The sequence below is a fragment of the Vombatus ursinus genome, unplaced genomic scaffold, assembly GCF_900497805.2.
Source record: "Vombatus ursinus unplaced genomic scaffold, bare-nosed wombat genome assembly UNPS02014830.1, whole genome shotgun sequence".
In the NCBI taxonomy this organism is placed as follows: domain Eukaryota; kingdom Metazoa; phylum Chordata; class Mammalia; order Diprotodontia; family Vombatidae; genus Vombatus; species Vombatus ursinus.
Genome location: NW_020954608.1, coordinates 26,858,237 through 26,880,751, shown reverse-complemented (window position 1 = coordinate 26,880,751; position 22,515 = coordinate 26,858,237). Strand labels below are relative to the sequence as shown.

The following is a 22,515-nucleotide window of genomic DNA, read 5'->3' as shown; positions in this document are numbered from 1 at the left end:
CCTTGCTGAACCAGAACCTTTAAGGTTGCATTTTGCTCTACTGAATCAAATGCTGTTTTATAGTCAACAAAAAAGTAGATACTGTAATTCTTTGAACCTTTCAATCAATTGAATATGTGACTGTAACTGGCTGTAGAGCATAGTTTGCAAAAGTTAGGTTGCTTCCTTTTCATACTTTGATCAAAGATACCCTCAAGAACCTCCTGAAGGGCAAAGACCAGTTTTTTTTTTATTTGTATCCCCAGCCCTTACTAAGTGCCTTGCGTACAGGTGAGAGTTTAATAAATGCTAATAGGTGTGTAGATCATTCTAAAAGTTTTATAGAAATTAAACTAGGCAAATAGTTATTCTTTTCTTATACAATAAGGTTTTGATCCCCTCCAGTCTTCCAGCACCTGGTTCTCTTCAGATATAAGTGATAGTGTCACCATGTTATCATGGACCTCTTCTGTACTTGATTTGGTCCAAGTGCTCTTCCCACCTTTATTGTTCTTTATGCATGTTGAGAACTAAGATATCTGAGATTAAATATGATCACTCTATGATAACTGATGAACATGTTTGTTTTAGTTGATAGATGTTTTCCATTTCTATCTATTCTCCTTCCACTTTAATCTTTTAACTACTATTAAAATAACTGGCTTAAAGGAGGTGTCATACCAGACTATCTACAGGCTCATTTTCTTCTTCACTTCTCTTTGTTGTTTTATTAAGCAATGTTACTCATAATCTTCTACTATTCTCCTTATGAGTTTATATTATAAACTGGTGTTTCCCTTGGCTACACTCTTTCTTCTTGTCAAGAAAAAGAAGAATTTGCTATCTAAGATGGTTTCTTGGCTATTTTTGTTCCCTCATTGTGACAACTGCTTTATATCAGTTAAACTTATGTAGAAAAGGATAATAGTCAAAGTCTATTCCTTTATCCATTAATAATTTTTAGTGTCAATAACATGTCTAAGGTGGTCACTGTCATAAACGCATACCCATTTTCTTAAATTTTTTTCTAATGTAGTGTAATTTTGATCCTTCCCTTTGTTAAGTGGATGGTATGAGTGCATATAAATAGATGATGCAGAAATTACTTCTGCATTGAAACCAGGTACCTCCTATATGTTAAAACATGGTCAGTTTCTTTTCCTTCTGATTATGTAGTGCTGCTCATTCTCCACAGCAGCAGTGTCAAACTCAAATACAAATGGATCCCTATCAGCCACATTGATCTTTTCATTTATTTTGTTAAACATTACCCATTTACATTTTAATCTGGTTCCACCTTCAAGTTTGACACCTCTGCTCTGCAGTTACCTTTCAGTTCTCCTCTTGAAAAAAAGTATTCTTGATATATAGGCATGAGACTTCGATGTAGTCATTAAGCCTTTAGCCTCTTTCATTTTCTTGATCCTGATCCATATGTTTCAACATATAAACGTGGACATTCTGAATTGTCATTTTTTCATATTCATGTTATAAACATAACCGGTTAGAAGATATAAGAAGTTGCCAGTAAATGGATTATGGTTCACAGGTTTTCCTCAAAAAGTCAATGAAGTATGTACTATGTGCCAGTCACTCTGCTAGGAGCTAGGATACAAGTACAAATAATGATATAATCTCGACTCACAAAAAGCTAAAGGAGTTGTGCCCAAGGGCAATAAGAAACATTTTAGGAGAAGTCACCTTGCCTTTCAGTGTTCATAATAAACAAAAAGACCACCATTAAAAAGTCTGAGCTTATATGCAAGCAGCTGTGGTGGACAATGGAGCGGAAAAATTTCAAAAAACTCAAAAACTCCTTCAAATTAAATCACTATGTACTTTAATTCTTGATGACTTAAAGTGAAACTGGCATAGGAGATAACAGTAAACTATGTTGAGGAAGAAAACAGGTAAAATTTTACTGTAATATTATAAATTATAGGAAAATACAAATATCTCATTTGAGCCTCACAAGAATGCTGTAAGATAGGTGTTATTACTGCCCTTATTTTACAGTTGTAGAAACTGAGGCAGGCATAAGTTATGTGACATGCCCAGGGTCACACAGCTTCTAAGTGTCTGAGGTCACATTTGAACTCAGGTCTTCTGATTCTAGGAAGTATTCTATTCATTGTGCCAATTAGCTGCTTTTAATGAGGCCTGATTTTTACTTAATCAACATTTTTCTAAAAAATCTCAAAGTGTGGGGACAGCTAGGTGGCACAGTGGATAGAGAACTGGACCTGGAATCCAGAGGACCTGAGTTCAAATCCAGCCTCAGATACTTGACACTAGCTATATAACCCTGGGAAAGTCACTTAATCCCAATTGTCTCGCCACCAAAAAAAAAAAATCAGCTTTTTTTGTTGTATTTACTATTTATGTGATACAGTAAGGGGAAGGTGAAATGTTATAAATCCATATAAACAGCTAATATAAGTCATTCTTCTCAAGGTAAATACAAGGAAGAGGCTGAAAGAGGAAAGAGGGAACCTAAGGCAAACTTTGAAGTTTTGTCCAAGACAAAGTCCTGTCTTGTAATGAACATTTCCATTATCCTGAGTTAGATGTGATTGAGACTTCCGAGTCTAGGAATGGAGCAGGAAGAATACTTAAGTCTGTACATAATTTAGTTTCTACAAGATAGTACTCTTCTTGTAACACATCCTCTTGCTATCCATTTGACTAGAGGCAGCTTAAAGTAACAAGTGAACTAAAGGGGACAGGATCCTTCTCAAAAGAAACAGATTTTGGGAGGCAGGAAGATAAGAACCTCTATATCAGTTTGGGATGGGACTGATTGAGCTGCTCCACCATTGTCTCAGTCAACATCCCACATCAAAATTACATCTTCAGTCATACTGCCATCATCCTAGTTCTGGTTCTTATCACGTCTCACTAAGATTTTGTAATATTCTAATTCATCCCCTCAGCCTCAATCTCTTCCATTGTCAAATTTGTTTTTTCCACACCTGCCAAATGGTTGCCCAATTGACTTCCTATAGGCTAGAATCCAAACTCTTTAGCCTCAGCATATTGAGCCTTCATGATATGGCTGTAATCTAACTTTACAGCTTTTTTATTTCACATTCTCTTAATGTACTTAATGTTCCTGCCAAATTAAGTCTACTAACCCTTCCCATTTCTCATCTCACCTTTATGCAGACCTCCCCTTATCTATGCCTGATTACATACTCTTCTATCAAGGACCAATTCAGGTGCTCTTTTCTCTATGAAAATTTCCCCGAATCCTATCTGAAAGTGATTTCTCTGACCTCAACTTTTTCCAAGGCAATTTGTCTTGATCTCTCCTTTTCCCTTGTGTCATGACATATATGTTTCATAATCCTACCCAACCCAATTAGATAGTAAAATCCTGAAGGGTAAGGATTATACACATTTTATCTCTATGCCTAAAGCCTAGCATAATGGCTTTTATATAGCAGTCAACTAATGTTTCTTGATTTGTAGACTCATTAATCTAAGTGAATTCTAATAGTAAAATTTCAGCTAGAATTGAATAGGAGGAAGAGAGCTATCTGGATATGACTGGAAATTATAAAGCATTTTTAATGATTGATTCCAATTCACTCCCTGAAACAAAAATTTCATTTTTTTAAAAACACCAAGAGTCTTGGTGATATTTGGTGATGATTTTGCCTATAAATAATGGAATACCACAATCCTTAATGGGTCAAAAATGTGATAACCTACAGGGCAAACATGATGGGTGTAAGCTGCAACATAATACTAATGATTTACTTTTGAGAAATGGTATGAGAGATATCCAAGAAACACACACTGAAAGGGAAATAGGCTAGTTATATAGTTAGAGTAAGAAACAGAAATACCAGCTAGTCTAAATATTGCACCCATAGAATGTTACAAGACTTAGAGGAAGGCCTCTTGTACATTGAGATTCTTTATGGAAGATCAAGGACAAGGACTACCAGATGGAAGATCATGGATGAGGTACCATCTGCACCATTGGAAGAATAACATCAGTAAGGTCATATATCTACTGAGGTATTAAATTGCAGGCTATGTGAAAATGTACTTCCTTTAAGTTATACTGTTCTACTTTCCTGCATGTTTGCTCCTAATGAAGAAAAGGTAAAGGAAACCCATACTCTTAGGTATGGGTTTCCCTTCCTCGATGCAGATCACAACCCATCTATGCCATCTCATTCTGTGTGATTTTTGCCCACATTTCAATACTTCAAGGATCTGTGATTTTATTATTATATAATTATATAAATATACAATAATTATTATTCCTCCACTGACACAAACTATGAGTCTTATATGCTTTTACCTTTGTTGATTAGTCTCTCCAAATTTAGACCAGTCCTTGGACAACAGACATACTTTCTGTTAAGGATCCTATGTTGGAAACCTTTCTACCATATGACCTCTGACCTTGTAATTCACTAGCATAGGCTTTGAGATCCCAGGATCAATTCCACACAATGATGAGGCATTGAAAGATTTCAGTGAAAGATTACTTTCCATATCCTTCTAGGGAAGAACATGGAAGTCCTCTAGATTGCAACAACCCTGAAATCTTCCTTTAGCTCCTTTAATATTTCATAGGTGTCAGTATGGCAACAGGACTATCTATTATCTATTATCCATGATTTTTACTACATAATTGACTCACCTTTTTTCAGTCATAAATGCCTTTGATGATGCTTTATGCCACTTCTTATATACAAGTCATTGGTAATATGCACTTACCCTGTATTTCTATCTTTTCCATTGCCTTTGTGTTATCTGAAATTTTGATTCTTTTTAATATGTATCACAGTGATATAGCCTCACCAGGATAGTATTTAAAAGGTAACTTGGAGTCACTGAAAAAGCTGCACAATTTCCAAGTGCAATATATTTAGAGTTGGAAAAGACCTTAGAAGTCATCTAGTCTAACACTTTGCTTTTAGTGGCAGAGCCGAAGTTTAAACTTGAATTCCCATGATTCCAAGTTGAATACTGTTTCCAATAATTTCACCTTTAACCTACTGCCTTCCTATTTATTTCTGGACTCATTTTATCTTCAGTGCCTAAGATACATGTACTTATGAATGTACTCAGTAGGATGGTTTGTCCACGCAACTGCAAGCCAATCTGGCCAATATACATTCTTCATCCACTCAGTTTTTCTTCAAGAGATTCTGCATGACCACATAGTTAACTGAACAAGTACTACAGTATTCCTTGATAATATCAACACAGTGTCATCCATAAAGAGGAATATGTAGAGAACTTTACCACTTATAGCAGGGATCCTTAACATTTTATGCATCACAGACTTCTTTGGTATTCTAGTGAAACGTATGGGCCCCTTCTCAGAAGAATGTTTTTAAAATGCATAAAGTATGGATTACAAAGGAAATCAATTATGTTGAAATATAGATGTAATTTTCCCTCATTTGATTTTACAGACCCTTCAGAATAACTTATAGGCAACCCTTCCTTCCTCAATCCATTTGGACTCTAGGCAGAACATCCATGAGAGTGGTGAACGTCTTTGGTAGGCAGGTCTAAAAGCCTGGTCACTGATTATCAGGATCATTGAACAATGTTAACTCTGTGGTTGTATCTAATAAGTAATTTTGTGTGATCTTAGTATATGTACAGGTAAAACCCAGTTGGAGAATCTTTAGGGCCACATTTTGCTCTACCAAGGCAAATTCTGGCATATCTGTCCTATTATGTCTTTTTTCCCCTTCTGGTTTACCTAAAAATGCTCTAGGACAATTTAGCTTGGCTATAGCTACTGTCTCATACCAAAGCTTTCTGTAGTCTCATTTTTTTCCTCAACTGTTTTTTGGTGTTTTGTGAGGCAATAATCCTAACATTCTACCATGAACCTCTGTAATGTTTGGCAAAGGAACCTCTACTCTAATCCCATTTTGCCTCTGACATCATGTCTTGTTGCTTGGCAATGAGAGCAAGCTCTGGCTAAGGCAGTGACCTAATTGTAGGTTAAATGTTAAATGTCTCTAAAAATGGTTAGTCTACGTTGGAATACCACACATACTGGCTATGCTATGCCCTGAGAAAGTCACTTAATTTCCCAGTGCTCTAGATACCTCTTTATTATTAAAAGTTGCAGACATGTCAGGCTGCACTATAGAGGGAATTTCCTCATCCAGGATTTCCTCATACCAATGAAGTCCCTTATCACTATATCAATGAAGGTCCAGTCCCTTATCACTATTCTGTTTTTATGTTTTTCAGAGTCGACATTTTGTTTAGGGTTGGAATTGTTACTACTACATGTAGTGTCATGCCATCTTTATCCTGATAATTTAGTGTTTATTTTGACCAGGTCATTAACGTGTTCTTGGTTGAATTTTACATTTGTTAAATAACCTAATAATTTTTATGTTCCATGTACTACACTAGGGGTACAGTGATGAAATAAGATATTGTCCTGCCCTCCAGGAATTTGTGATTTAAAAGAAGGGCAGCAAATGCACAACTATAATACACACATATTCATAGGTGAGATCCAAAAATACGTATGAGTAACTAGAGAAGGGAGAAATCAAGGCAGGCTCCTTAATGTTTAAAAAAAAAAAGGAGTCACTATTTCTTCATAAGTTTCTTTTATGGATCCTGAGATTCAAACTGCCTGTTCAGTCTTTCTTCAATGGAGAAAAGCAGCTCTCTATAGAAGTGAGAAGGTTGCCTTGACCTAAGTCAATTATGACCTGAGACCCTAGTAGCCACCCTATTCTGGTTCCTCATACTTAGGGAAAGGGAAAGACTATCGAGATCCCCCTTAGTTATGGATGGATTCAGGGATCCTGAGAAGTGTCTCAAAGCATATTCTTGTTCTATCCAGTTTCACCTTCTACTCTTTACAGATAGCTAGTTTTATTTAGTTAGAAATGCTTGATTTAACATTATTTATTATGGTCATTTAGATGAAGTGCTGAATACCTGTACCCAGTTATCCACACTATGCAATAATTATGAATATTATCAAATGTCAGATTAATTTGGTTTTAAGTTTTGATTGTAACAATAAATTTTGTTCATGTAGGCTCAGCCTTCATAGTGAGTTTAGTGCTCACATAGCATGATCATCTACTCTCAACTTAAAAATATTAGCAGGAATACTTGTTGCAACTCCCAAAAGGTAAGGAAGTAATGGCAGCTTATATAAACTTCATATTTCTAATATAAATATTCTACTTAAACTTGGGGAAAATTCCAAACTTTCATTCCCATTTCATTTTACTGAACAGTCAGCTACAAAAGCATTTTACCCTTCAGAGTTGATGTCTTGGTAAATAAAAATTAACAAGTCTTTTTTTAAAAAATGTGAAAGCATTATCTGATGCCTTGGATTCTAAGAAACTATGTTTCAAATAAAAGTGTATATAAAGCCAAGATTATACTATACATAGCATTCCAATGAAGGGAGAGGCTGTGTACTGGGTGGGCCAAGAAGAGGTTCCAGATCCATCACCACGGTGCCTACGTTTGTATAGGAGAACAGATCTGTCCCTCTCTGCCCCATTCCAGGCCATGGATCCAAGACAAAGCGTGAAAAAGACCTGTGCCTATGGGTGCTATTCCAGAGCAAGGAGCCACCCCAGTTAAGCCAAATGTTGGAGAAGGCGCAAGTTCACTAACAAGCAGCAGCTGTGAGACATAGACCTCAGGAGCAGAGCAGGGTCTCAGTTCCAGCATCTAGCCCAGTCTGAAGCTTACAGAGGAATAACTAAGGAATTTCAGACCAAAAGGAAGCCTACAGTTCTGTCACTCTGAGCCAGCAAAGCTTTTCACTTAGCCCATAGTGGCTAAGGCCATCAGCAGTCTACTGAAACTCCAGATAAAACATATCCACAGGCCTGTTGTTCAAACCCAAAGCCAGGCCAGGAACTTGCAGAATTTGGATGAGAAGAGCAATGATCAGACTTTGCCTTGGATCAAACCATTTTGAAGGCACTGAAAGCTTTCAGGTCCTGAACCTGAGCTGTCCCTGAGATCCTAGCATAACAATAGAATAACCCAAGAAAAAAGCAACAAGCCTAGCCCAAACAGTTTCTCCAAGTACACAGAGTCTAGCCTTAACAAAATCTAAAGTCAGGAAGCAGGCTGGAAAAATAACAATTAAAAAAAAAAATCCTACCAGAAAAAGGCATTATAGTGACAGGGACACTCAAGACACAAACCCAGGAGAAGAGAAAGAATGACTCCAAAACATCGAAAAGTAAAATGTCAAAACAAAACAGCTTGGGTACAAGTTCAAACAATTTCCTAGAAGAGATTAAGAAGATTTGTAAAAAATAGTTTTAAAATGTTTTCATAAATAAGAGCACTAGAAGGGAAAAAAATGGAAAATAAGTGAGAGCTACTGAAGAAGTAGAAAGAAAATTAACAGCTTGACACAAGAAGTACAAAATCTTATCCAATCAACAAACTCCCTGAAATTCAGAATGGACCAAATAGAAGCTAATGATTCTATAAAACAAATATTAACTCAAAGTCAAAAGACTGGTGGAAAAAAATGGAAGAAAATGTAAGGTTATTTATCTCATAGCAAAATCAAGTGACCTGGAAAACAAATTTGAGTAGAGAAAGTCATAACCCCCCCCCAAAAAAAATCATAGACATCATATTTCAAGAACTCATAGAACTACCTAGATCTTTTAAGACTCAAGATGGCAATGTGGAAAAAGAAAAAATCCACTGGTTACCTCCTAAAACCCTGAAATGAAAACTCCCAAGAGCATTGAAGCCATAGTTTCCAGATCAAAGAAAAAATACTGCAAGCAGCGAAAAAGAATTCAAGTACTGAGGAGCCACCAGGATAAAGGAAAGGGGAGCTTGGAATACAATAATCCAGAAGGCAAAAGACATAAGTTTAAAACCAAAGCCAAAAATTAACCTGTAAAACTTAAGTATAATGCTACAGGAGGTGGGGCAGCTACGTGGCGCAGTGGATAGAGCACCAGCCCTGGAGTCAGGAGGACCTGAGTTCAAATCTGGCCTCAGACACATAACACTCACATAGCTATGTGACTCTGGGCAAGTCACTTAACTCTAATTGCCTCACCAAAAAAAAAAAAATGCTACAGGAGGAAAAGTGGGACTTTAACACATTCCTTTTGAAAAGACCAGAGATGCAAAAGAACTTTAGAGTTCAAATACAGGAGTCAAGAGATATAAAAAGACAAACGATCATGAGAAACTAAAAAAGGATAAATGGCTTACATTCAAATATAGGGAGATGATACATGTGTCCCCTGTGAACCTTATCATCATTAGGGATCATAAGGGGAGTCTAATTAGACCAGAAGCCTAAGAATGGTTTTTGTTTGGATGATCTTAAAAGAAGAAGAGAGAGAAAGAAGAAAAATATGCTAGAGGGGTAGGCAGAAGAAAGAAAAGCTTTTTGTACAAGTAGACATCTATACAAACAAGGAGGGAGGAGACTTGGGGGAAGCAGCTGACACTTAAACCTCACTCTTATCTGAACTGGTCAAAGGAGGGAAGAATACCCACACAGTTGGGTACAGAAATACATTTCACTAAATAGAGAAACGAGGGAAAGTGTAAAAGAGAGAAAGGGGCCCACAGAGTTTGGTACAGAAATATATTTCACTTAATTGAAAAACGAGGGAAAGTGTAGAAGAGAGAAAGAACAGGATGCAGGGTATATTAAGGGAGGGATTAGCCCTAAACAAAACAAATTCTAAGGAAGTATGAAATATTTATCTCTTTGCAATGGCAAAGTATAAGAAACTGGGGTGGAGGAAGGGAGTGTAAAGTACTCATCAACTGCAGAATAGCTGAACAAGTTAGGATATATAAATGAGAATATTATTGTATTGTTAAGAAACAAGGGGATGGTTTCAGAGAAATTTGGGAAGACTTGAATGAACTGATACAGTGAAATGAACAGAAAGACTAATTTTTATACAGTAACAATTTTGTAAATTACAGACAAATAATTTGGAAAATTTTATAAACTCTGATCAATGTAATGACTTAACCATGAATCTAGAAATCATAATGAAACATTACCACTCATCTCCTGACAGAGGTGAAGGACTCAAAAGTTCAGAATAAATTTTTTTTTTTTTGGTGGGACGGACATGGCCAATATGGAAATTTGTTTGGCTTGGCTACATATGTTATAACAGGAGTTTTGTCTTCCCTTCTTTCTCAATGGGGAGTAGAAGGGAGGGGAAGTAAAAGGGGAAAGAAAATGGATTTCTACTGATTAAAAAAATAAAATTTATTTCTTACAAATGTATATGATCTCAACCACTTAATATTGCACAACATTTTCTTCTAGGTCCTCATTTTCTAATTATCTGCTTCCGAAGCAATTATTCTGGAATACTTTTAAGAGTTTTTTTTTTCTATTTTATAAAATCTCTGTAGGAGCCTTCATATTTTGACTGAAATTATAATTTCAAAATATTTAAGAACTGGATGTACTATGCTTTCTTTCAATTACTATACTTTCACCTGTTGCCAGCTTTGCATATAGAAGTTGTAAATGCTCCCGTTTGGGAATTTCAGCATCAGGTGTTGAAGGTATTTCAAAGTCTGAGGAGCTCTGAGAATCCACACTTGTGCTAAGATTTAACAGTTTTTTTTCCTCTTCAACTGTACACTTCTCACAACTTACTGCCATTGCTCCTCCACAAGTCAAAGCTATATTTACATCTTGAGTCCTGCCTTTCAAATCAGAGGAAGTGTCTTTTGGACCAGATATATTTTGTTCTAGCTGGCATGCAGTAACAAGCTCTTTGATTCGGGAGCTACTTTTGTTTAAAAAAGTGAAGTCACCACAATTTCTTTCCTGAGAAGATAACAAAACAGTATCTGATTGGCTGTCCCAACCTTGGCTTTCTTGTTCTGATATGTGTGTGGATTGAGAAGAAGTCTGTGAGGAGATGTGAGTTGAATCTCCATCAGAATCACTGAAAAGTCTTGGTGACTGGGACCCACCTGCCTCTGTGGAAGAAATTAAATTTTCTGAACCATCATCTGGAATGTCAGCATTATTTTTAAAGAAGATTTTCCACTCTGGTATGTCCACATCCAATTCCTGTTGCTGTAATGGAAGAGAATTCAAGTCTCCACGAAAAGAAGTTGAGGTTTCAGATTGTTCCTCATCCTCACTGTTGGATTCCTCACAGTCTACAAAGTTTGTCAAAAGAGAAGTCTGCACATTATCTGTTCTGCAGCTTGCTATGCTCAGCTTCAGTTGTCCTGGACATTCCTGAGGTTCAGATTTGGGGGGAAGTAATGGAGGCTGGAAAGTCTGTTGGTTTGGGATCTTGTGTCTCAAAGGCATTAATTGAAAGTCATCAAAGAGATCTTCATCTTCATCCTCTGTCCATCCCCCCAGGGGAAAAAAAATTGGTAAACGGAAAGGTTTATGGAAATTACAACACAATTTCTTGTGTAATGCACTCAGCTGTACTTGTAATCTAAGGCATCTTAAAGATCCTCTCTTCTTTTATAAAGAGTAAAAGTCACTTTATAGATATTATTTCCCCAGCTCTTTTAGGAAATTTTAGAGCACAATACCATATCTTATCTTTGTGAGTTATGTTATTTCTGTTGAACTACAATGTTTTTTAAACTCATATAGTTTAACTGTCACTCTTACAATGATATGTTTTAAATTAAGATCAAATATTTTTGTACATATATTCTAACTCAACTAGACCCTACTTTTTTGTATCTTTATTACCTTTGTACCCTGCATTATAGTAAATGCTCAATAAGTACCGGCTGGTTGATTGGCTGATTAAATAGACAATATTAAGTCAAGTATTAACAAGCCCTACAAATGTTAAAATTGGTGGTACTTGATACAGCCAAATTAAATACATTTTAAAATCGAAGATATGTCCAATTAAAGGTATTAAAAGTATCTTGACAATCAAACACATGCTTCCAACCTCTATCAGAATTCACTGACCCAGACTTCTAACTGCCAAAGTTGAAAGCAGGAACAAAATATACTTGAAGAAGAAGCCCTGCATAATGCTTGATGTACTAACTAGGTTATCCTACAAACAATGATATAACATGGCTGAGGACAAATAGAAAATGTTTCTCTAACATTCAGCAAATAAAGGAGTTAGACTAGATCAGTAGTATCAAACTCAAATAGACACAGGGCCCCTAAATTACATATAAGGATACCTGTGGCTGCATAGTGACTTGCAAAAACACATATTAACATTTTTATTTTTGTTATTTTTATTTTGTTAAAGACTTCCCAATTAACATTTTAATCTGCTGGGGGCCACAATGCAGCCTGAGTGTTTGACAGCTCTGGAGTAGATGACCTTTAAGGTTCCTTTCCAGCACTTTAATCATTTTAATGAATCAATCACCAATGTCAATGACTTTACATATGTAGATTTCTTCTTACTAGCTGCCATGTATAACTAGTGAATCTGGAATCTAGTGTTGGGATAAAAACTTCCTGATGATAATGCCAAGTGTATAGAAGTCTTGACTTCTGAACTGTCACCAAAATACATGCTTTACCTATTTAAGATGGTCAACTACTGCGCATGGAACTACTCCATTTGTCAAGCTGTTATTTTTTCTGATACCCAATTTTACATTTATTTTAGTTTATTAGACAAATCTAGCTCCATAATATTTTTGCACCATAATTTTGTTAATACTGCCAGCTTATTAATATAAATTGCTGGTTTAGTACACATTGGTTTTAAGAGAAATGTGGGATAAAGCATTCTCTGGTTTATTTCCAAACTAGTAGAAGATAATCATAGAAGATAATGTGAGATCATTCCTAGAAGTGATAGGTGAAATTTAGTTACAACTGAGCTTTAAGATCCAATATTTTGGCTCTAAAGTACCTTCTTATATAAACACATCATTATTTTCCAAAAATTTATACATCAAAGCAGTAAGAATTCAAATTTTTTCTTTTTTTGTGAGGCAACTGGGGTTAAGTGATTTGCCCACTCACACAGCTAGTGAGTGTTATGTGTCTGAGGTTGGATTTGAAATCAGTGCCTCCTGACTCCAGGGCCAGTGCTCTCTCTATTCAGTGTGCCACCTAGCTGCCCCTTAATGAGGATCACACCCAACTCAGTTTAGAACCTAAAATTCTTCATCCTGCTTCAAAGTTAACCCACTTCTCTCTTTGACTGGATAATAGAAATAAAAGTCAAAAGGGTGGGGGGGCGGGGGGGGGCGCAGCTAGGTAGCGCAGTGGATAGAGTAGTGGCCCTGGAGTCAGGAAGACCTGAGTTCAAATCCGATCTCAGACCAGATACTTGACACTTATTAGCTCTGTGACCCTGGGCAAGTCACTTAAAAGTCAAAAGGGCCAGGAAGATCTAAAGTATCATTTGTATTTAGATCAGTGGTAGTTTTCTATCATACAGAAGTTCAACTAAGTCAGAAGTAATTTTTTTAAAAATTAAGACAGAAGTTCTCAATATCTGTATATGCTAGTGTACATACACATAACTAATGGATGACATCAGTATAACTCCACAATGCCTAGGTCATTTTGCAGTACTTATTTCCAAGAAATTCAAAGCACTAAATAATATAAACATTTGTCCTCATAACAGGTTTGAAAACTAAAAAAGTAGATCCAATTCAGTCCTTATTTTACAAATAGAAAACATAGGCAAAATTATTTCTCAAAAAAAAAAGCAAGATATAAAGAAAATACTAGATCCTACGAATTATATTATTCCACAAAATGCAGCCTTCCTTAGGCAAATGCACCAAGAACCCAGGAATATTCCCTTTACCTGACTCTAGGTATGTTGTTCTGGCTCTCTTCAACATTCCAAGTGGTTTATACTTTGCTTCAGTATACTTAGAAAAGGATCGGCATAATGGTTTTAAGCTGAAAAGAAACAGGATATAATATACATTTTTTTAAATTTCTTAGGAAGCTTCTAGCATGCATAAGAACTTAAACATCTGTTCCATGAATTTTAGAACTAATTTTTAAAACCTCATACTTTTACCAGAGTAATAAAATAATGACAATTATAACCTCCTTCAACTTAACACTTCCTAGTAGGAAGTAAGAAGCAGTACGTAGTAGCCAGCTGGCTTCCCTTTCACAAAAGTTTTCTCAGATTTGTGGTGGCTCCTCCTTACAAGTGTGAAAGATGTTTGGCCTCATCTCTTTACAGGTCCTACAGGATAAAGACTGACCCAGGTGGGTGAAGAAGTGAGATTTTGCTATGTCCTATTCCTTGATGAGAGTGACCCCCTACCTTTTTTATTCCTTATAACTTGCATCCTGTAAGTTTTTTAGCTGAGCTCCTGTGCTTCTTAGGAAACATGACAAAGATTTTTAAATTTTTTGGTATAATTTTCCTGTTATTTTTCTTTCTGAAAGCTTCCATGTTAAATTCTTCAATTTTAAAAATTATTCTCATAGCACTTTCAGGTGTGCAAGTATGAAAAATACAACATGATGAAAGATGAAATGGAACAGTCAACAACAATTTACTAAGTACTTACTATATATATGTGCCAGGCACTGTGCTAAATAAGCTCTGGAACAAACTTCTTTTCCTTTTGTGACCCTAATGCAATCATGTTTGTAGTCTAGACCAGCGCTTCGTAAACTTTTTCTATTCACGACCCCATTGCTTATCCAAAAGTCTTCCTATATGTCAAGACCTCAAGTCCAGTCTCTTCCACATTGCCTTCTAGGACAACTTCAGCCCACACGTAGAGTTCTCTGCCTCATCTAAATTAACGTTATGCACTCTACCTTGTGATATTTTATAGCACTACCTTCTGCTATTATTTGAATTTTTATGTATGGTGTCCTCCCCTAAAGTACTATTCCTATGCCTAACTGTGGTATAGAGGGGAACCTGAGTTCTTACAATTTTTGCTAACAGATCAGAATTTCTGGTAGACTCTCTGAAGCTGGAAAGAATTCAACTACAGATATAATGATTGGACTGAATTGTTGTCTGAGGACCAGTCTAGCTAAGTTTGAAAAGATTCATCACAGAAGGCTGGCCACTAAGTGCTGAGTTCAACTCAACTATCAAATAGTCTGCTAAAGTACGGAAGGATTACAATCTGTTGTTTGGTAGAGGAAGTACCAATTTTGTTGAAATCATTTATGTTTTATATATATGAGGTCATGAGTATAAAGTAATGATGTAGATTTTTTTTTATTAACAAAATGCTAGAACTTATCCAACTAAATTAGTTTCAGCCCCTTCAAAATAATCGCTGTTGAAGGGGGGGGGGCGTAGGGTGTAGGTTTCTTAATTGTTACACAAAAGCTGTCAGCAGGTCCAGCTGTAAATATGCCTTCCCCTGCTGGACATTCTGAACTCTTCTAAGTACACACTGAGGGAATATAAGAACATGCAACTAATAATCTGACTCAGAGATGAATAATTATTAATATTTAAACCAATATTAATTAAATAATATAAGATTCTTCTACTAATAGCATATTAATAATTAATAATGAAATAATTGATGGTTATTAATATTGATGATTAATAATATTAGTATCTATCAAGCATCGAGAAAGGAAACATTCTTTTATCATTACCATGCAAGTCTGTGATAATAAAACATTTTAAAAGAAAGGAATGAAAGGATTACAAAAAAGTATTGATTTTATCTAAATTAGAATTTAGACTACCACTACAAATAGCTCCTATGGCCACTATTCTTTGCCAGTCAGAAAGCTGTATTGCTTGTTTGGTGTTATGGACTCAAAAGGTCCACTGATCCATGGATCTTCTATATTTTTATGCTCACTTATTTCTTCCATCAGTTTCCTAAATAACTTGATCATTTAGGGCTCTATATTCCAAAAGATCTCTCTACTTTTGTAATTAATTAGAGTAAAGACTGGCCAAAAGTCAAAGACTTATATCTTTCCTTGTTTTGGCTCTTTTCTCATAGGCTGCATTGCTCTTTAACATACTTAAAGACCTGCATTATGTTTTTGTTTCCTCTCCTGGGTCCAAATCAATTTCCATAAACTAGTTTTGGAAGGCTAGGTCCCTATACAGTATATAAGTGAAAAAGGAGAAGGGTCTATGCATGATTCAACAGAGAATATAAAGCCTTGGTCAGGATTCGCTATAGAAGCACATAAAAGTATACACAAGAAATAAAAGTAACTTCATTTGGTGGGACTGATAACTTTCAACAACCTTCCTACATATCATTCAGCTACCACTAAGTCCTCTAGAAATATGTCCTTTGGGGAACAGGGGCTCTCTTGGTTTCTATAAGTATATGTTCATTGACACACCTAGATATACATCTGTAGCATGGGAACAAACTGAAGACCAAATGGAATGAACTGGCCAAACTCTAAAACCTATGGTCCAGGAACTTATTTTAAAAATATTTTAATAACTATGTTTCAACATAATTGGTTTCCTTTGTAACCCTATGAGCTTTGTTTTTTGTTTTTGTTGTTGTTTAGTCGTTTTCAGTCACATCTGACTCTTCATGACCCCATCTGGGATTTTCCTGGCAAAGACACTGGAATGATTTGCCATTTCCTTCTCTAGCTCATATCACAGATGAGGAAACTGAGGCAAACAGGGTTAAGTGACTTGCCCAGGGTCACACAGCTAGTAAGTGATTGAGGCCAAATATGAACTCAAGTCTTCCTGACTCCAGGCATAGTGCTCTATCAACTGGGCCACCTAGCTACACATAGAGGGCTTTATTTTATGCATTTTAAAACATTATTCTAAAAGGGAATCCATAAGTTTTACCAGTTTATCAAAGGGGTCCATGACACAAGAAAAGGTTAATAACACCTGCCCTAAAAGAACTGTTAATACTTCCCCTAAGGAAAGAAACATCTGACTCTATTACAGAGCTATTGAAAGGATATTTGGACTAGAGTGAGTATTATCCTCTTAAGTATATAACTAAAATGGAAGCCAGAGCATAGGTCTACACTCCAAAGGAAATAATTCTGTTTGGTGGCCCAAAGAACTGATTGTTAAGTGATTTTCTAACTCTGTACTGCATAGCTCAGTCAGCTGTAAATAAATAGGATAGCCTAGTATCATCTGACACTGCTCGCTATCGCTGACCTGGATCAAAGTAAAACCCCCTACCTGAATAAAAAGCAGTGCAAAAGTAGAGCTCTGGACATCATGGAATATCAAAGATGCATTCCCTTGCAGTTACATTGGCCACTTTACTAACCAAAGCAGACAGACCGCTTCCCCAAGATATTTAGAGCAAGTCCAGGAGCAGTAAATGAGAAAGCTAATAAAAAGGGAAGGCCAGGCAGGGGAGGAGGAGTATCCAAGTGAATGCATGGAGACTGCTGGTGTAGCAGCACTAAAATGTGTCCAAGGGATATGCAGCACACAGCTCTACAGACCGAACCCTTTCCTGGCTAACTAATACTGAGAAATGTTAAATGTAGGGTCCTGGGGATCCATAAATGTTCCAAAACTGTACCAAGTATCACTGGACTCAATGTATGACATCAAGGTGACTATGTTAAAGTGCAATAACCAATTGGATGTGTGTTTATTTAAAATTCCTTCTTGTTACTTTAAAGTTGTATTTATTTCATCTTCCCAATTAGATCCATTGCCCTGAGGACAGAAACGCTGACAATTTTTTTTTCTGTATACCTCACAATATTTAGCGCAGTGCTACAAAAACATCAGCTTCCTGATAAATACTGACTTCATTTAAAGGGTATGCTCTATTTTAGGACAACTTAACATATATGAATTCAAATTTAGAAGGTAGTTCAATTAGAATGGCTATGTGCATACAAAAATATTCTTCACTTTAAGAAATCACCATAGTGTTTCATTAAAGAGTAAACCCTCCTAATTTATTTTAAATATTTGGGAAAATTATTTAAATTGAAATTTTCATAAATTTAACTACAAAATATTCAAAAACAAGTGTCTATGGAAGACCACAAGGTACAAATGTAATTGGCTAGTAAGATGGAGGCTGATGACAACATTTTTACAATTTGTTGATGGCTTATTACTGTGCTATGTACTTTACAAATATCAATCAATCAAACATTAAAGCACCTACTATATGCCAGGTACTGTGCTAAGCACTGGGAATAGAAAAAGAGGCAAAAGACAGACCCTGCCCTCAAAGAATTTACAATCTAACGAAGGAGACAACATGCAGACAAATCTATACAAAACAAACTATATACAGGATAAATGGGAGATAATTAGCAGGGAAGATACTGGAATTAAGGGGGGCTGGGGAAGACTTCCTGTAGAAGGTGGGATTTTTGCCGGTACACAAAGGAAGCCAAGGAAGTCAGTATCCTGAGTGGAGGAGGGAGAGCGTTTTACACGAGGGACAGCCAGAAAGAATGCCTGAAGCCGAGAGATGGAGTGCCTCATTTGTGGAACAGCAAGCGCCAGTGTTACTCAACTGAAGAGTATGTAAGGTATTACAAGACTGGAAAGGTAGAAGCAGGGCTAGATTATGAAGGTCTGGAAAGGTAGACTTTAAAATCATAAGCATAGAGATGGTAATTAAATCTATGGAATCTGATGAGATCACCAAGTGAAATAGTATAGAGAGAGAAGAGAAGAGGGTCCAGGACAAGGGGCATCTATGATTAGAGAGTGTGATCTGGATGAGAATCCAGCAAAGGAGACTGAGAAGGAGGAGTCTGATAGGCAGGAGGAAAACCAGGAGAGAGTGGTGTCTTTAAAATCTAGAGAGAAGGGAGTATTGAAGAGGAGACAGCAATCAACAGTGTCAAAGGCTGTTAGCTAAGAACAGCTAACATTTGTATAGGGCTTACTATGTGGCCGGCACTGTGCTGAGCACTTTATAAATAATCTCTTTTGATCCTCACAACAACCCTGAGACCTAGGTGCTATTCTTACCCCTATTTTACAGAAAAGGAAGCTGAGGCATAGAAGAAGTTAAATGATCTGCCCAGGGTCACATCTAGTAAGCATCTGAAGCCAAATCTGAATTGAAGTCTTCCTGACTCCAAGCCCAGCATTCTGTTCACTGCATCCATGAAGATAGAGAAAAGGCCATTTGATCTGGCAACTGAAAGATCATTAGTAACTTTGGAGAGAGCAGTTTCAGTGGAATGATAAGATCAGAAGCTGGATTGTAAAGGGTTAAGAAGTCAATGAGAGGAGAGAAAAGTCGGAGTATATTGTAGATGGCCTTTTTTGAGGAGTTTAGCTACAAAGGGTAGAAGAGAAATAGGCCAACAGCCGGCAGAAAAGATTTTTCTCAGGAGAGGGGAGACTGGAAACGGTTGTAGGCAAAAGGAAATGAGCCAGTAGAGAAGGAGAGATTGAAAATAAGTGAAAGAGTGGGGATGGCAGAGGGGCCAGTCTGTTAGAGGAGATGGGATGAAAGTTACATATTAAGGCTATTTCATCATGTGAAATAGATGGAGAAAATGGCAGAAGGCACCTGATAGCAGATGAGGAAGAGGGAAAACAGGGAGTTCGTGACAAATAGTCTCAGTTTTTTTTTTCTGAAAATATGAGGCAAGGTTCTCAGCTGAGAAAGCGGGGGGGTGGAAAACCATGGGAGGTTTGAGGAGGGATGAAGAACTGCTGTGGAGAATGGGACGGTGAGTAGGTAAGGGAGGTACAGTAGGACTGCCAAGCGGCAGTAAGGGCACACTTGAAATTATGTAACATAAATTTGTAGTGGATCCAGTCAGAACAGTTGAATAATTTTCTCCACCATCGTTCAGCAGCATGTGTGTGGGAGTGAAGGTGATAAATGGTGAAAGTGATCCAAAGCTGAGGCTTGACTGGGCATAACTGTCAGTATGATAATGGGGCTAAGGATTCAAGACGGAACAACAGTGTAGAGTTGGTTCACCAAGGAGTCAGGATGGGGAGAACAGGAGAGAATGACCAATGCAAGAGAGATGGCCTGGGAGAGAATTGAGGGGTCCAGAGACTGGAGGTCAGGGTACAGATGAAGAGTAGGGTTATGTAAAGGAAGGCAGAGGGAGAAATGAAAAGCCAATAGATTATGGTCAGAAAAGGGGATTTCAGAATTCTTGAACACAGAGGTGGTACATCTGTGAGTGATGGGAAGATCAAAAGTATGAGCATCTTTGTCTGTGGCTGAAGTGGGGTGGAGGAGTAGCTCATGGGAGGTGAGTACTCTCTAAGCAAAAATTTGTTTGGGAAAAACAAAACAAACTTCTTAATACCTCAGAGTAGGGAATGAGGAAATAAGGAAGCTGAATGAGCGAAAGGGAAAATGGAGAAAAACCTACCATGTAGGAGTAACCCATCATGACGATAAGATTCACAGATTTCAAGTGGAACCGTATTTATGGCCAGATTCCACAGAACAGCTTGAGCCTCCTAGCCAAGCATTCCAGTGACAACAGCATCTAGTTTTTGGTTCATTTAAAACTCTCTACTTACATTTCTACCACTTTATCCATTGTTGCACCCATGGGAATGACATTTGGATACACATTGACAGGACGTATGTAGTTCAAGAAATCCTTAATCTAACAGAAAAGAAAAAACAAATAATGTTATCACTAGTAGGGGGAAAAAAAGTCCTACTTTTAACAACAAGTAGAGCTTCATAAGATCTTGTGTCTAGGAAATGGTGGAGGTAAGGGAAAGGAATCTTCTATATGCCTCAGATGTTTGTTGAATAATACAATACGTGTCCCAGATCCTCCGTTTTGTGCACATATTATTTGCCTCCTTGCTCAGGAAGGTTCAGCATCCAGACTGATTTTCTTGGAATTTAGTTGCTGCCTTTAAATAACCACATACAACATAAAATCTTACAACTTTGTTGTCTTTCCCCGTACAAAGTCACTGTTCCGGGATGTAAATGTTTCTAGAATATCTAGGTCTTCAAAAGCTTTGATTTTCTCTGACCTTACTGAGTGCAGTTCATGGACACAAAAAAGGAATGGTATGGTTGTTTTTATGAATACTTTGTGTTTTCTACAAACCTCAGGTTGTTATGTAAGTATTTTCTCATTACTCTCCACAACAACCCTGTGAGTCAGAGAATTATTCCCTTTTGCAAATGTGGAATCTGAGGTACAAATCAATTGTTGCATTTTAGCTCTTCCAAATTCAGGATTTAATCAAAGGCAATTCAATTTGCAAACATTAAGCACCACTGAAGAGGCCTTAGGAGTACGGCAGAATATGAAGAACACCAGCTCTGGAGTCAGAGCCACAGGGCTCTCATCCCACTTCTGATGCTTACTACCTCTGTGACCTTGGACAAGTTAGTTAACCTTGCTGGACCTCAGTTTCCTCAACTATAAAATGAAGGGGTTGTATTGGGTTAGATGACCTCTGAGGTCCCTTCCAGCTCTACATCTTTGATCCTGTCATCTCCAATGGCCTTGTAGGAAAAAAGGAAATATATTATTTATATATATAATATTATTTATTTATTATATATTATACATAATATGTATAGTCTATCATATATGATAATATATAACATATATTAAAATATATTTTAATTAAAGGAGGAAAGGCAATAAGAAAATTCTTTATTTAGAAATTTTTAATTTACAGCTTCCTTTAAAATTTTAAAGACTTCGTGAAATAGAAAATAATGTTTTATCTGTCTACCACTTTTTCTTTTATGAACCACATCCAAAAAGGATAGGTAAGAGTTTAAGATGTAGTTCAGGGAAAGTAAGAAAGGACAGTTATACTCAGGTAATTAATTTCTTCCTCTCTCAGGGTAGGTGACTACCAGGAAATGGGAACATAAGTGGAAAAGTATCTCTCCCCCAAACCCTACTCCCATACAAAAAGAAGTTTTATAGCTTAAAAATGCACTAAGATTTCTGGGACACAGTACATTCACACACATAAAATATTTAGAAAAATACAAGCACTAATAAAAGCCAATCCAATTAAAAAAACTTGTTTAAATTAATATATATCTATATCTATATATTCTTTGTAAGGGAGATAGTCCCTTTGGTTGGAACAGTTTGTTAACTAGTGACTACTTTAACATTCAGTTTCTAGAGATTTGCTGAGGGGGAGGCAGAGGGTAGGTGGTGTGGCACTGGGAGAAGCTGCCCAGAACTAAGGTATAACTTCGTTAGTGTATGTCAAATAACAACTACTTATATGAAGAAAAGAAAGGGGCAGGAGCTATTTGGTTATTCCACCCAGGTGACAGGAAACTAATCCCGACTGATTAGGGTAAAGTAAACACATAGACTCTTATGCTCTTACTAATATGACTTTGCTATATATAAAACTGCTCCCTTTCCGTCCCTCTTGTGCTGCATACAAATTCTAAAATTATAAATAGTGCAACTAAGCTTAGTTTTCATTTATAATGCAAACAGTACTCGGTCAAGTTTTTTTTTAGAAAGAACAAAGAGAACGTTGCTGGTTTCAGAAAATTTTAAGAAGTAAAGCTTGCTCTGAGATTGACTTAAATACCTTGGACAGGGTACAGAGACCACCCATGGCTAAAAAGAATATTAGAGAAATGTGATAGCTGATCCAGAGAGACAGGCAGCCTAAG

The 22,515-nt window shown here is 36.7% G+C and overlaps 1 protein-coding gene across 3 annotated transcripts in view; it reads right to left on the bottom strand.

Moving 5' to 3' along the window:
- Positions 1–10,219: 10,219 nt before the first annotated feature.
- The window catches only part of DCLRE1C (DNA cross-link repair 1C), a 33,923-nt gene continuing 21,627 nt past the window's right edge, over positions 10,220–22,515 (bottom strand). For all 3 annotated transcript variants that reach the window (XM_027838844.1, XM_027838845.1, XM_027838846.1), the window contains 3 exons: positions 20,406–20,494; positions 13,770–13,867; positions 10,220–11,346 (listed from right to left, as the gene is read on the bottom strand). In XM_027838844.1, the coding sequence (XP_027694645.1) occupies positions 10,427–11,346; positions 13,770–13,867; positions 20,406–20,494 (1,107 nt within the window). In that variant the 3' untranslated portion in view covers positions 10,220–10,426. The remainder of the gene's footprint in view (positions 11,347–13,769; positions 13,868–20,405; positions 20,495–22,515) is intronic.